The sequence below is a fragment of the Oncorhynchus tshawytscha genome, linkage group LG30 (assembly GCF_018296145.1).
Source record: "Oncorhynchus tshawytscha isolate Ot180627B linkage group LG30, Otsh_v2.0, whole genome shotgun sequence".
Lineage (NCBI taxonomy): Eukaryota > Metazoa > Chordata > Actinopteri > Salmoniformes > Salmonidae > Oncorhynchus > Oncorhynchus tshawytscha.
The window spans coordinates 17,433,309-17,449,126 of NC_056458.1; the positions used below are offsets into that span (position 1 = coordinate 17,433,309).

Consider the following 15,818-nt stretch of genomic DNA (forward strand, 5'->3'; position numbering starts at 1 on the left):
AGGGAAAGGAGTCGGTCTTACGGTAAAGTGGTTGCAGAAGGCTGGGCGGGCAACGCCTGATGAAGAACTCCAGAACACACACCATCAGATGGAAGGATATGACCAGGTCATCCTCCATCTGCAGAGCCCTTCCTGCAGACAGTAGACACAACGCACATCAGGAGCAGTATCATAATACCGGCCAGTCTTATCAGCGTCATGGGAGAAACAGACCGATGGCCAGAAACCTGCTGTTTATCTCGCCAGAACTATTGAGTAGACATGGAGAGGGAAAACATAACGAGTGGAAGATGGAAACAGAGCCCTACATCTACAAACGTGTATGTTGTTCTTCGCCTTGGAAAAACCCCATTTACAACGGTAGTGATCAACAAGTGCTGACCCACCCTTAGCCAAAAGGAACATTGTCCAGCAGCTCCGCAGTATTTCTTTCCCCCTGGAACAGAGAGCATTATTGACATTACACAACATGTTGGGAGCAAACTCCCCATTATCAACATTGACCCTCATTTACTATTGGATAACCGGGACTGAGTGAAGACACGGTTTAAAAGATAGCAATGATCAGCATTGTGGCAGGGATTATCATTCAAATTAGTGGTATTCCTGTACTTTTTATTCACTTACTTTGCTTCTGAGTCTTCTGCATAGATTTTGCTGCATGTCCTGAAGCAAGATAAGTGGTGATAAATATTGCATTTCAAAACCGTTTTGGGAACATAATTACATTACTAAACAGCTCAAGTTCAGGTTGTGTACTCTGAAGTTTGCATTTTTGTGAAAATCTAAAGTTGGATAACAATAAAAGCTGACAAAAGGGTCCAGAGAAACTACACTGCCATCTAGAGGTACAGCACAGTTAGATATCAAAACTAGGCATTAGGAAACATGACGTTACGATATTCCCACGCACTTCTCAAACCTCTGGTAGAGTGCCCGTGACACGTCATACTTCTTCTCCAGGCGTGTCACTGCGGAGTTCACCTTGGTGCTGATGGTGTCCAGGTTCACATCCATCTTCTTCAGCAGGCCCAGGAACTGCTTCACGCTGCACATAAGAGGACACACAAAACTGCTAGAACTGCATCTAATTGTAAACAAGAATTGGAATGTGTTCACTTGGCCGAACACCAGTTATGCTTGCATTAAGACCTGAACTTTCAACAGAGACTTCGGCTGATATATGCATTCCTCATTATAACAGAGGCAGGCACATGCACAGATAGGGCTCTACTGGAGCAGAGCACTTCCAGTCTCCAAAGTTACCTTTTGGGTGGTAGTACAATCCCCCCCCAAAAGAAAATGTGTTGTTGGTGTCGTAACCCACTGCCTGCAAGTCATTGTGATGCCGTCAAGTTCGCCGTCCCCCACCTTGTCCGTTGGTTGGTCTGTCCTGTACGGAGCTCGCACACCCGGTTTATACCCGTTTTCCAGTCTGTCTCCCGGTATCCAAAGATGCATGGCTTGAGAGATGCGGTCACCAGGCAAGTCCCTGTAGTTAGCTAGCTAGTTTAAATATCCACAGTACTGCCACAGCAGCATAACATTTCATTAACGCTTGATATACTTAATTTAGCCTACATCATCAATATCCATCCAGTTTGTCTAATGCACACAGCATTAAGAGGCAGAAAAACAGAAGAGCGGCTGCATCAACGACTCCCCGACCAAACTCCACGGTTTGTGGGAAACGAGCAGGAATAGGCTATTGTAGGCTAAAGTTCAAGCTGTCTTTCAATGGCGCAACTGCTGTCGGCATCGAAAGATTATCCAATTTGAATAAAAGTTCTGAGGTAATGACAACAGCAGTGAAGCCTTCGGGCAATACAGATTTACATTATTGATATAGCTACAAAGTGCATTGATGTGAATCACACTGCTGTTCTCTCATTTTAGCTATTTGCCCCTTACAGATTGTAGTTATGGATGGCTGTTCACAAATGTATGTGTATTTTAACCCAATAATAGTTGAATTGAAGAAGTTTAAGCTGCCCATCAATCCTTGTTTTTGCAACCAGGACAGCCAGTGAACCACCTGCATAGTGCGGATCCCAGCCAATAGAATAAAAGTTTGAGGAAGTTCTCTTTTTATTCTCAATACTGTCAAGAACCAGCTTAATTTAAGAAGACCATGAGTGGGGCTTTTATTTATTATCTAATTCATGCAACAACAAAAAAGTCCATAGGCCTAACAGACATATGCTCAAACTCACACTTTTGATTATCTAAATATCACCAACAAAAACATAATCAATAGATCTATATCAAATGCAGCATATGGAATACATATTTCACATGCAAATAGCACTTTTTGGTAGTGCTCAAAGCATACCATTCCGAAATCAGCATTTATTTTCCAACTCAAAGCAATGGGTCCAATCAGTTGTTCATGACAACAAAATCAAGAACAGAGCACGCTAACAAGTCCTTCGTTTTTGGGTTATGCTCAGGTAAAACAGTTTGGCTAATCTATATTTCCATGTCCTATTATTGAAGATCAAGGGGTATTAAATGAATTGTAATGACAGTAAATCTGACAGATGTTGGGTAATAATGTAAAGACAGCCTAACTGTGTTATCGGTTGTAGAAATAAATGGGTTAGAAGAATCCTCCATAACCAACCCAGAAATTAAAATGGAACATCCAATGATGGTCATCTATGTAAACTTTAATATTGATTTATCCTGCAATAGATGTTCAATTGGTAATATTCATTTTTGTCTTCTTCTAATGCCTCTTAAGGGGAAAGTCATCTGAAAGTAATTTAAAGTAATCAGATTGTTACTGAGTTTGAGTAACCCAAGTTGTTACTGATTACAATTCTGGACAGGTAACTAGTAAATGTAACGGATTACATTTAGAAAGTAATCAACCCAACCCGGCCAGTGAGTAAGCGACTCAAAAGAGTGTTGCCAGGGGAAAACATCAACTGATCTGGGAACTGGTACTGACAAAGGCCCTACTGGAACACCTGAATCTAGTACTTACTTCAGATCCACTGCCTTCAAGATTTGAGTAAAGGTAAAACTTGCAACTTCCAAGTCTATCACAGCCACAAACAGACAAGCAGCCCAAAGCCTTTTTTGAGTGTCCTGTGTCGAGAGAGAGAAGTAAAACAATGCATTGTCAGTCTGTGTGAATAGCCTTGAATATAGTTTATTTCAGAGACAGAGAGTTATGGTTCAGTTGTTTATTCACTATAAGCTTTCAATCATCAGAGCAGACAGAAAGGGTATCAGTAGGTAAAACACATTGTATAGTCTACTAGTAACTTGGAGACAATGGGTGGATACGTACAAGAACTTTGTCCACTGAGGCCTGAACTGCCTTCCATATTGTCCAAGCACGATCACACACAGCATCTATCACCTGGAGACTCTGACACAGAGTCATAAAGTCCGCATCCTTCTCTTGGTGCCTGATGATTCAAAAAAAGAAAAGAAAAGTCAGACACATTTAGATCAACCATACTTAGTTTGGACATGGTGCACTCAGAATAGTAACAAAATCACTTTTGACAGTCATGATTTTGTGAGGGGTGTAGTTGTTGATGTAGAATTAGTGTGTTTTGTCATTGTCTTGCTATATCCATTTTTTTAAACTTCTAAATGAATGATATATACCCATTGATTCTTAAAGAATATAACGTATAAATGCCTCATGAGCTTAGTTCAATTGTTGCACCCCATCAGAACCCCAAATATAAGCTTGTTTTACTCCAATGTTTATAAATAACGTGAATGTAAACAAACGATATCGCCTCAAAAATGCTTAAAGCTATACTATTGATATCATGGATGTTCAGTCCTTGCATCCATAGATGGTTATGAATATGAGAGCAGATATATTTTCTCATATTTTTACCAAAACAGAGGCAAGGGGTTCCCCTGTGTTATGGTTTCAACTACGTACTCTAGCTTTAACACCATCATTCTAACACTCAATGGTAGGCCTTGTAGTTCAGACCCAAATGTTGCGGTGTCCATTCTTACTAACGTTGAACACGATTTCTGAAGTGGGAAATAATATTTATGAACCGTGATCAGGGGCTCTATGAAAGTTGTGTTCCCATTAGTGAAAGTGATGACTGTCGTGAGATGGCTATAGTAGCTAAGTTAGTCATTTGGCAAAATGATTAGCTAGCTAGTAGCTAGCTACCGAAACAAATTTATTTTAGAATCTAGCCATCTAGCCACCTAAAATAGCTAAATAGCTGGAAAATAACAGCTTGATGTTACTAAACTTAAAAAGTAAACTTGTAACAAATGAGACAATAGGCATGTCACATATTCCCAAATAATAGCTAGCTAGCTACTGATTGATAACTAGTTAGCATGTTTTCCCAGCTGTTCGTCTTGACTTGTTTTCGTGGGGGGGGTGTTGTTGGTAACGTTACGTTAGCTAGCAAGCTAGCAAATAGTTAGCAAACGATCGTTTTACGGAAAGAAAATAACGTTACATTGTAGTCGGTAACATAACCGGGTACGTTATATGTTAACAATTATCTTGTTAAATACGATGGATGGACGGGCTGCTTACTTTTCAATTGATAAATCTGGATTCTCCTTGTCCGGGGAGGCGTTTTTTATGCTGGGCTTCATTTCCTTGTTCTGTGCTGCTCCAGAGTTGCGTTTTTTGGGAGGCATCTTTGTGGGTTATCAGATTATTAAAGCTAAATTATTAAATGGATCTGTTTTCTATTGTATGGCCTTTTTAATAGTTTACTTCGTTTATATCCCAATTTGGTCCCGTACAAACCCCGGTTTTACTTGTCAGCTTCCTGAAATCCTACTACGGTTTCACGTCTTCGATTCTCAGAAGAAAGAAACCGCGGGAAAATGTCGCATACGTGACATCCGCCAGACGTCATCTCCGCGCCAATCTGACATTCGTCTTTGGCGCCATCTGTGTGTAGGTCCAAATGTACCACCACCAGAGCAAATTAATACATTGTGTCATGGACGAACTGCCTTGTATTGGGGCAAAATAATGTCTTAGTAAAAACTACACAAAAAAAATCATGTTTAAGAGACACCAAACATGTGCTGCTGCCATGTTGTGTTGCTGCCATGCTCTTTATGTAGTGTTGTGGTGTCACTCGTCATGATGTGTGTTTTGTCCTATATTTTCAATGTTTTACCCCAGCCCCCTCCCCGCAGGAGGCCTTTTGGAAGGCCATCATTGTAAATAAGAATTTGTTCTTATCTGACTTGCCTAGTTAAAAAAGGTTCAAATAAAATAAATCTCTGTAGTCAAAGTTTCACCTAGCTATACAGTCAATAAAGAACTGCCCTCTGTATACCCACCACCAGCACGAAAACATGACAAAAACAGATGTACAGTAGCCTAATATTAAAATTGTTTTATTTATTTGCACAGCTAGTCCTCTGGTGAGCTACAGATCAGAATAGAGATGAGATGAAGACCACACACAGTGATTCTCGTCCTATAGCACGTCTCTTTGTTAGCGGACACTGAAACAGCCCTGCACCGCTACATTTGTCCTCTCATGAAGAAAAACATGGGGTGTAATCATTAGACCAAAACATTTGGCAACAGAAACAATTTATTTCAAATGAAAAATGTAGCCTAACAGTTAATAGCATTGGGCCAGTAACTGAAAGGTCACTGGTTTGAATCCCTGAGCTGACAAGGTAAAACAATCTGTTGATGTGCCCTTGAGCAAGGCTGTAAGTCGCTCAGGATAAGAGTGTAGACTCAAATGCAGTAAAAACTAGTTTCTATTGGAGCAATTCCGGTAGGTCCCTCCCCGTTTCATTCTGTTAAGTTCTTAGTGAAAACACCCATGGTCTCTGTGTATGCATGCTGCAGCCATGGCCTGTAGGCTATATACACACTAACAAAATTGCAAATAGACAATGTAAAATGTATTTTTAAAGCATAAATAAAACCAACAATTCACATTGTCCTGAAGGACAATCCGATACATTTTCTAAGTAGTCTTTGTTTTAAAAATGATCTTTAAAGTGTCAGTATAGCAAATGGCAAAATGGTATCCTTCTGGCTGGCAGGGTATGATGCCTGGACAGTGACATCCTTACTTTGTCTCTTCATACAAAGTTCTGCAGGTGATGATATACTCTTCACCTCCACCAGTGAGGAAGGGTCATGCCTCTGTCCCATTTTCCCAGGCTATAGCTGTGAAATCCACCTCGGTAAGGTTGACAGTGTCTCTGTCTGTCAGGTTCACCGTGAACGGTGCCTCCATCCTCTCCGGCTCTACTCGTTCCTCTCCTCCTCCACTGTTGTTCAAGTTGTTCCCCCTCCAGGAATTTAGAGGTCGAATGGATTTCTTAAAACGCTGAATGGAGAGAGAAAGATTAATAAAGAGATTTTTAAACTGAATGGCATGTGACTGTTTATTTTCATAACTGATGTAACCCTTAAATTATTTGCACACTGGCAGCCTTTAACCTATCAAGTGTTTAATGTGTTCTTAGTGTGGCTTCAGTATTCAAGTAATTTCAATACAGATTTATTTGTCCCCTTAGGACAATTCGTATAGCCATGTAACATGGCTTGTGTAATGACAGACAAGGGGAAAATGGGGCGGACGGTACTGACGTTTTTCAGTGTCCCAGATTCCTTGCTGATGGCCACGATGGCCCAAATGGGGATCTGCAGACAGCAGGTGGCGCCCATGCACACGCCCAGTGCCTTGCCCCAGCGAGGATACACATAGGCACCATACTGCAGCGGGGTGTTGTACATCTCAATGAAGATATAGGTCAGAATGATCTGGATGCACAGGAACACAAAAACAGAGGGGCATGTGAAACAAAGGCAACTACACTAAGAAAGCTTAACAGCAACCATGGAATCAAAGCAGTGATCAAAAACTCACAGTAGCTTTGGAGAGATAGACCAACACCCAGACAGGCGCAGCAGAGTGCGGCTGAGCATGCACAGACTCTTAAACAGACGTCTGTATGATAATCCAGGCAGAGCCTCTATGGTATGATCCATTCTCTCTTTCTGGCTCAGGACACTTGGTTAGTTCCCTCATTTATGTTTCTATTCAACAGCTACTACATATGTTTTTATTCAAATACACATATCAGACATACTGTGCATACATGAGGGGTGATTGAAAATAAACCCATAGAGAACACAGCCAGGGGAAAAGGGGATAGAATGTCAGTCTCTTTAAATTATTCACCACTGTCAGGGTGCAACAAAGGGTGGATTTTAGACAGAGGGATGCTTTTTCAGAGACATAATGTAAAGGTAGAGGGTCTGACTCACCAGTAGGAGAAATGGGGTGCAGAATATCCAGCATGCTTTAAAGTAGAGCAGCACTTTGCTGCACCAGGGAGGACAGCGACAGATCATGTCAATGATGTCCTGGCAAAACTGGTTCACTCCTGTGAATGTTACAGAATGCAGACACACATGCATGCTGATTAGTCAGAGTATCTGAAGACACTATTGACATACAGTAAGTGTGTGGCATGTTTAGTTAGTATGTGGAATGTAGCATGCAGGGTATGGAGCTGGAGTTGCATGGTGTACCATAGAAGAAGGAGATGCCAATGCACATGAAGAGGGTGATGATGATGAGGCCGAAGCTAGTGGCGAAGGAGTCGATGAGGGTGAACCAATAAATCCCTCCCTATGGAGAGACAGACATCAGTACACACACACACACACACACACACACAAATACTTCAATACAAACTCACATCAGTGATCAACAGCAGTCCCATTAGATAGAAGCCGAAACACAGCAGTCCCAGGAACAGAGACTTCTGCTTCATGTTAGCTCTGAGCTGTGGGAACTCATCCAGCACGGCCGTGGTGATGCCCTCCATGTTACCAAACTACAGAGTGAAAACAGGGCCAGAAGACAGGGAGCGGGATGTTAGATGTATACGTTTTGTTAGTTCAAAGACATTCAATACAGGTTCAATACAGAACAAGGCTGTGGTTTACCAGAGTGTCGACCCCCAGCATGAAAAGCATGAGGAAGAAGAGGATGGACCAGAACACCGAGCCTGGCAGTAGAGCAAGGGCTTCTGGGTACGCCACAAACGCCAAACCAGGACCTGGAGCAAGAACAATAATGAGCTTATTTTTGCCATAAAAATAGCTTTTTAATGCCATGATAATAACTGGGTATATTGTTATGACCATGTCATAACCGTAACAGAAATGTGCTTCTACATCTGCATTGCTTGCTGTTTTAGGCTGGGTTTCTGTATAGCACTTTATGACATCGGCTGATGTAAAAACGGCTTTATAAATACATTTGATTGATTGCTTGTTAATACAAGTGGAGTGACTGGCTCATTGAGAGCTACCTGTATCTGCCACCTCGCCAACAGGCACTCCCTTCCTCCAGGCCATGTGACCCAGGATTGAGAATATGGCGAAGCCCGCAAAGAAGCTGGTGCTGCAGTTCCCTATGGTGATGACCAGACAGTCCCTGAAAGCAACACAATGTTCGATATACTCAATTTCCCAGCATGCCTGTAGCCTCAGAGAGAACAGTAGTAGAGTAGAGTACAACTGACCTGATGACATTGTTGTCAAACTTATTGTAGGAGGCCATGGAGAGCAGCCCCCCAACACCAATCCCCAACGAGTAGAAGACCTGTGAGGCAGCATCGTTCCACACCTACAAGGTGAACGGTGACAGTTAAGACATGCTGTCTACTTTGTTGGCCAGCACCAAGAGCCTTGACACTCATCATTACAGGTAGACAAATACACACAAAAACAAACTAACTTGACTTTACTCTAGAGATTCTACCAGCCTGTCTCCACTAGGGGATGTAGTTTACCTGTGCACTGGCCAGCCGGCCCCAGTCAGGGGTGAGGTAGAAGGCCACACCCTGAAGTGACCCCTCCAGTGTAGCACCCCTGATGATCAAAACGATCAGCACGAAGTACGGAAACGTCGCAGTCACATAAACCACCTACAAAGTTAAAGTAACAGCTCTTAAGTACATCGCAACACCAAGTGCAAGGATGTTTGTTTTGAGGGCATGTTTGCGTAACATGAGTATGTCTGTGTTTAAAGGTGTGTGTGTATTCTGATGACGTGTGTGTTATATCACCTTGCCAGAGCTGCGGATGCCCTTGAGCATGCAGAAGAAGATGATGACCCAGGCAGCCAAGAGGCAGAGAGCCAGGGGCCACCTGACAGGACCAGGGTCATGGAGGCCCTTACTGTTCACCACACCCAGAACACGCTCACTGGAACACAACACACCGAGCAAACACACACAGAGTATTCAGACCTCTAGCCAAAACTAGTTGGATCGACCCAGCAAACAGAGACATTTTTAACAGGAGATAGATGTTACATCATATAGTAAAGTCAGCTCATCTCCTTAACGACATGAACACATACAGCACAGTGTACACACAGCACAGACTTTTTGAAGGAGAACATTTCAGGCATTTCATGGTCATCAATATTTCAATACAGTTGAGGGCCAGCATGACGCTAATTCCTCCATGATAAACCAATCCTAATCTGAATTCAATCATGCAAAGGACATTCAATCATTTTTTAGCAAAAAACACTCTACTCTACAGTGGTGGAAGAGCCCTTACTTCCAGAAGACCTCTGAGGGGCTGAGGGCTCTGCCAGAGGAGCTGTTCAGTGTGGCGTTCCCACAGAGGTAAGCATTGGCTGGGGCATCACAGGACCAGGGCAGGGGGCTCTGGAAAGAGCTGCCTAGGTAGTAGAAGGTCCAGGCTATGATCACGTTGTAGTAGAGGCACACCAGCATAGACACACAAAGCATCCCAATGCCAATGCCTATAAAGAGACACACAGGCAGATTGATGTGTGTAGTCCAGATGGGGGAGCTTTCGATGTTGGTGAACATAAGATTGAGGCTAATCAGTCTTGGTGGACAATTATGGAGTGTTGAGAGGACAATGGAGGCATGGGGGTCGTGGAGGTTTACCTTTGAGGAGGGGGCAGCACTTCCACACTGTGATTGGTCCAGCAGCTCCATACTGGCCTAGACTTAGCTCCATGAGAAAGAGGGGGACACCGGTGAAGAAGAGCATGATGAAGTAGGGGATGAGGAACACACCTGGGGACAGAGGAGGCCACAAGTCAAACAGGAAATGGGATGATACAAGAGGCGACATCCCTCATTCATTTGATTGTTATAACACTGAGCTGCTAGTTACACGGATACATGGCATGTACGGGTATGTCCTACAAATAGCACTATGGCTATATAATCACTTACTACATCTGGAAAGCTGCCAGCCAGCAGAGGGTTTTTCTATCCCTCAACTATTGAAGTCTCAGCATGTGCTAGCTTCACATGGGGAGCTGAAGTTTGTTTACTATAGTTTTGAATGAACCATTCAGTAGACTGTCTTAAGGTGTGTTTTTCTGTGCACAGGTGTGTGTTGGCTTTCTAGCACCACTGGCTGCCTGTGATTGCGTGGCTTTGGTTTCCGCTCTCAGATGAACTCTGCAGCACAATCCACAGAGAGGAGAGGACAGTGCAGACCGGAAGGCCAAGGTAACATAATACACATCCATTTCAATACAATAATACAGCTTCATTCATACTTAGAGTCTGAGGGGCAGTGTGAAGTGTATGAGGGCTAAAAGCCAGCTTGGCTGTGGGTTACTCACCTCCTCCATTGCGGTAGCAGAGGTAGGGAAACCTCCACACATTCCCCAGTCCCACACAGTAGCCGATACAGGAGAGCAGAAACTCATACTTCCCACCCCACTGCTCTCTTGGGAGAATAAGTGGGTCTGGTGGGGGTGCAGGGGACGGGGGGCGGGACTCAAACTGTGGCTGGGATGAGGGATTGGTGACATCATGAGCTAAATTAAACCCATTCAGCTGTGCTGGACTCTAGAACAGATAGAACACATTCAAAACTGTCAGACAGATCCTCTATCAGAATAACCTAGAACGATGTCATGCCTTAATGTTGAAAAGTTGGATTCCATGTCACAAGTAAAGTACCCCCCTCTATTTTAACTTGTATGAGACACTGGGACTGCACATTGTTTAAGTTGAACACAGTCAGTGACAATGGTAGGCATAGCTATAGAGTCCAGGTTTATAGATATGGGTGTGGTTCACACATCAGGAAATATGACATTGTCATGCAGTCTTTGTAAACCATTGTGTGTGACCTCTAGAGCTGTCACTGTTGTGCCATCCAGTGCAACAGATGCAAGCACTCATTCTGCTTCCTCCCCTGCGGGGCAAAGAATTTAACTCACAACAAAATAGGAACTATTGCCTCTATTTATGTGTGTGTGTTGTCAGTGGACCAGTCGGCTAAACAGACAGAAAGAGAAGAACTAAGGACACCAAGAGGACAGAGGTCAGGTGAAAATGGCAGTTCAGTTTTGAGAACTGCCATTCATTTGATTTAGGCCACTACCATCTGCCTGCCTCATCATCATCATCATCATCATGATACATTGTAAGTCATAAAAGGATTAGAAAGAGTAGCCTACAGGTAGTTGTTATACAATGGGCTACAATAGGTTATGCAAAACAAACAATAAAATGAGAGCAATGTGATGGATTGATGATAAGTCTGTATCAACTGAAATGTTGATAGTCTTAACTTTGATTATGTCTCTGAAATAAACATTGAGAGGTTTATACCCAAGGTAGTTTTATATTGGATATTTGAACCAGGCATGCCATCACTCTGAAGATGGTATATTCTGAACGCACCATGACAATGACAATTATATATAGAATTGTCATTGTCATGGCACACTTTGTGTAAGAGCTATTGAAGATTGAATCCCCTACCCTCCAAAAACAAAATCAGAATTTCCAAAACCAAAAGCCATTTTAATCCATCCTCCTCCCGATTCAGAATATATAATTTTCATAGTCATGGCACGTTTTGTGTAAGAGCTATTACAGATTTTTTTTAAAGCTGTGGGTTTTGTCCATCCTTCCCTGATTCAGAATATACCATCTTCATAGTTATGGCATGCTGGTTCAAATATCCAGTATAAAACTATCTTGGGTATAAACCTCTCAATGTTTTTTTTACTGACAAGTCTGGTGTTTCTATGTCAAACAGTTTTGTTATATTTAGTGATGTATATAAAAAGTAATATTGCAATGCAACTCAAAATTGAACACATTTAAACTATTGTTTTAGGCCCATAACCATGTGTGAGGTGTATACTTTTGTTTCAAAGTAGATTTGTTTAAGACTACTAAGAATCACTCTGTGTGGCCCTGGTTTAGCCCACTGCATAAAATGTTAAATAGCAGGTTGGTGAGATGGAGGAGGCAGGTGATCAAAATTAAAATGTTTAAAAACAAAAGCTGTAGATTTTTGTAGATCCTCCACCGATGCAGAATATATCCTTTTCATAGTCTCGGCATGCTTTGTGTTAGTGTTATTAAAGATTGAAAGCCTCCCCACAAAAATAAAATGTAATTTGAACAAAAATAGCTGTGAATCTTTGTCCATCCTGTTCCGATTCAGAATATATCATTTTCATTATCATGGAATGTGTTGTGTAAGAGATATTAAAGATTGAAAGCCCCACATTTCAACAACAAAAAGAGCCGTGAATTTTTATCCATCCACTCCTGATTCAGAATACATCATCTTCATTGTCATGGTATGCTTGGTTCAATAGCTATCTGGTAGAGAAAACCGAATATCCAGTACAAAACAAATTTTACTGAGGTAGAAAATGGTGACCTATAGGCTAGTAGGGTGTTGCACTTTCCACTACATCGGATGTCAGAGGAATGAGGACATACGGGTTAGATTACTTTATAGAATTACAAATACAAATAACGATGGTTCCATTCATTTTCCATAAATTCCAAAACAATCCAATATTCACAGAGGTGAAATTAGACCTTTTAACGACGTTTAAAAAGTTTATGTTAACTAACAACAGGTTGTTTCCTTGCTTACCCCTTGTTGATGTGTTGATTTTTTCTCTGTAATGTTCCCAGGTGCCGTTTTTGTCTGCTCGCTCGGCATTTTCCCGGGGAGAGATTCACTTGGTTTCTTTGGATGTTCGATACATTGTTCAGATGAAAGTTAATGGTAATATATTCGTGCTTTGACGGAAATGTTCGTCAGTGATGACTGAAATCGGCACTTTTGGTAGTGACCGGGAAATTACAGTAGAGCGCAGGTGCAGTCACTGAGGGGATTCGATTAATCTGGCCCGGGCGCCCGTTATCGTGTTTTACACCGGGTGAAGCTTGATTGCATTCGTGAGCCCGTTTAAAGCCCACAGCGAAATTTGCCCAAAACAAAAGTGACATAATTAAGCACGTGGAGTAACGAGTAGGATTCTGTATTTTCAGATGTAAAAGTGATTGCTTTTGATAAAAACGATTTATCCGCCTTCCCAGTTAAAATTAGTTTGACAATTCAAACATATATTTTATGGAAAAGAGATGTATGTTTCTGGATGATGCACCATGCTGCCTTGTTGACAACATGATGGAGCTGCGCAGATTACTGTTCATTTAAGAAGGGCGCTCCTGTCTCACTGCTTTTGCCCGGAAACGTCATCGGCCATAGACGGGTGCACCGCAGTTCAGCATAATCGAATCCGCCCATTGAACAAAAGGGGGAAACACACCCTCTTTTTAAAACACCTTTACTGAGCCACACCCTTTCTACAACTGCACCCCTTCACTAAATGTTTTGCCTACTGTATCTGTCTGTCTCAATCTATTTTCATCAGGTTATTGAGCAGCTACAGCACGTCTAATCAAACCCTGATTCTTCAAAGAAGGTCTTTTTTCTATTCTGAGAAAGCGTTGCTCAGAGCACCAGTAGAGGAAACCAACTGCAACAGCAGGAAATTGCAGCCGTTGCTTTCTCCATGAAATGAGAAACCACATATTAAGCTCCCCTGTTTTGTTGCATGGCCAAGAAGATGGAATTGTGTATGTAACATGTAATATGATATCTATTAAGAAAAAAGCAAACAGCAGACCTTATGAACAAATTGGCTAAACGAGGAAAAAATAGGTAATGCCTTAATTTGTATGGCATCTTGGCTTGCGATGGTCCTTGGCCATAACTTTAAATCAAATCAAGCTTCATTTATACAGCACATTTCAGACACTGAATGCAACGCAATGTGCTTTACAGGGGGAAAAAAATAATAATGAAAATAAAAGCTAAAATATTTACTACAAAACAAACATAACATAAAAAACAAAATAATGACAAATTGAACAACTAAAAAGCACCCTAAGGAAAAGCAAAGCCAAAAATAGATGTTTTAAGATCACTTTTGATTATGTCCACAGTTTCGGCTCCCCTCAGGTTCTCTGACAGGCTATTCCAGAGGCTGGGGGCATAGTAACTAAAGGCTGCCTCTCCATGCCTCTTGGTCCTAGGCTTTGGGATGGTTAAAAGGCCAGTGCCAGAAGACCTTTGGAACCTACTGGGTACATATCTTAAAAGCACATCTGACATGTATTGGGGTGCACAATCGTGGATTGATTTAAAAACCAATAGAAAAATCTTACAATTAATTCTCAAACTCACAGACAGCTAGTGCAGAAACCTTAAAATCGGTGTAATGTGTGCTCTCCGTCTGGTCTTGGGACCAGTGCTGCAGCATTCTGTATGTTTTGCAGTTGACCAATGGCTTTCTTGGGTAGACCAGACAGGAGAGCATTACAGTAGTCAAGCCTGCTTGTAATAAAAACAGGGATGAGACTCTCTGTTTCAGCCTGAGAGAGAAAGGGCCTCGCCTTGGCAATGTTCCTCAGGTGGTAAAAAGCAATTTTGGTCACATTCCTAATGTGTGATTCGAAATTGAGTTCAGAATCTAAAATAGCACCTAGGTTTTTTATCTGGTGTTTTATCTATGTTGCCTGTGAATTAAAATGTGCGGCTAGATTCTCTCTCTGTGCTTTGGCTCCAACAATAAGTACCTCGGTCTTGTCTTGATTTAGCTGTAGGAAGTTGTGAGCCATCCAAGTATTTAAATCACTAATACAGTCTAAAATGTATCCGTGGATAAAATCCTTTGGTGACACAGAAATGTAAAGTTGTGTATCGTCTGCATGACAGTGAAAATCAATGCTTTGCTTTCTGATATCATCACTATCATCAAAAATATTGTGCCACCTGGAAAACCCTTGTTACAGAAACCTTTACAGGAAAGTCCCAGTCACTTCACACCAAGGTAAGCGACATTGGCAGAGATGCAGCCTTTATGAACCATGCAGCCAAACCCGCCAGCTACCAGTCTGTAACCTCTGTTAGGGACAGCCAGCAGAGAGGAAGAAGAAAAGCCCAAGAATGACTTTTGAGCCTGAGTTCATGACCAGATAGGGCTCACGTAGTCTAAATAGCCCAGGGCCCGTATCCACAAAGCATCTCAGATTATGAGTGCTGATCCTGCATCAGTTTGGACTTTTAGATCATAATGAATAATATAACATGGACAGATCCTAGATCAGCACACCTACTCTGTGGAGGATGTGCTTATGATGGTTATATTATTATATGTGACTGACCACCTTGATTCGGCCTTATGTAGCAACATTTTACATTTATTTTTTTACATTGGATAAAAGCAGAGACACAGAGCTACAAAATGGTAACATACACTGCATTTGAGGAACAATGGGAAAGTAATCATCCTTTGAAAGTTGATAAACCTGAAACCCCACTTTTGAGAAAATGGCCCTTGAATGTTTTGGTACACCTACTGGAGAGCTCTTCTTTGTCTACACCCATTCAGCATTGTTCACACCCTTAAGACAGCCCCACCCAACAAGGATTCACATGTGCGGTAATGTGCTAAACAGTGAGTAGTGTAGTAAAG

At 41.9% G+C, this 15,818-nt stretch overlaps 2 protein-coding genes across 3 annotated transcripts in view; both read right to left on the reverse strand.

The window, feature by feature from the left end:
- Positions 1-4,832, reverse strand: part of rb1 (retinoblastoma 1) — a 38,258-nt gene extending 33,426 nt beyond the window's left edge. The window contains exons 1-7 of the mRNA XM_024394145.2: positions 4,541-4,832; positions 3,299-3,419; positions 2,990-3,093; positions 914-1,048; positions 628-666; positions 387-436; positions 22-132 (exon numbers count right to left, since the gene is read on the reverse strand). Coding sequence (XP_024249913.1) covers positions 22-132; positions 387-436; positions 628-666; positions 914-1,048; positions 2,990-3,093; positions 3,299-3,419; positions 4,541-4,647 — 667 coding nt within the window. The 5' untranslated portion in view covers positions 4,648-4,832. The remainder of the gene's footprint in view (positions 1-21; positions 133-386; positions 437-627; positions 667-913; positions 1,049-2,989; positions 3,094-3,298; positions 3,420-4,540) is intronic.
- Positions 4,833-5,348: 516 nt separating this feature from the next.
- Positions 5,349-13,193, reverse strand: slc6a7 (solute carrier family 6 member 7). Of its 2 annotated transcripts, none has more exons than XM_024394144.2 (14): positions 12,926-13,193; positions 10,635-10,863; positions 9,943-10,074; positions 9,584-9,707; positions 9,082-9,220; positions 8,806-8,940; positions 8,536-8,639; positions 8,323-8,447; positions 7,955-8,067; positions 7,705-7,842; positions 7,535-7,634; positions 7,268-7,386; positions 6,587-6,760; positions 5,349-6,323 (listed from the first exon to the last, which is right to left on the reverse strand). In XM_024394144.2, exons 1-14 carry the CDS (start codon positions 12,992-12,994, stop codon positions 6,129-6,131), a joined length of 1,896 nt encoding a protein of 631 aa, XP_024249912.1. In that variant the 5' UTR covers positions 12,995-13,193; the 3' UTR covers positions 5,349-6,128. The 2 variants fall into 2 exon arrangements, with proteins under 2 accessions (XP_024249912.1, XP_024249911.1); XM_024394143.2 differs by having other exon boundaries at positions 9,584-9,791; positions 12,926-13,191.
- Positions 13,194-15,818: the final 2,625 nt, after the last annotated feature.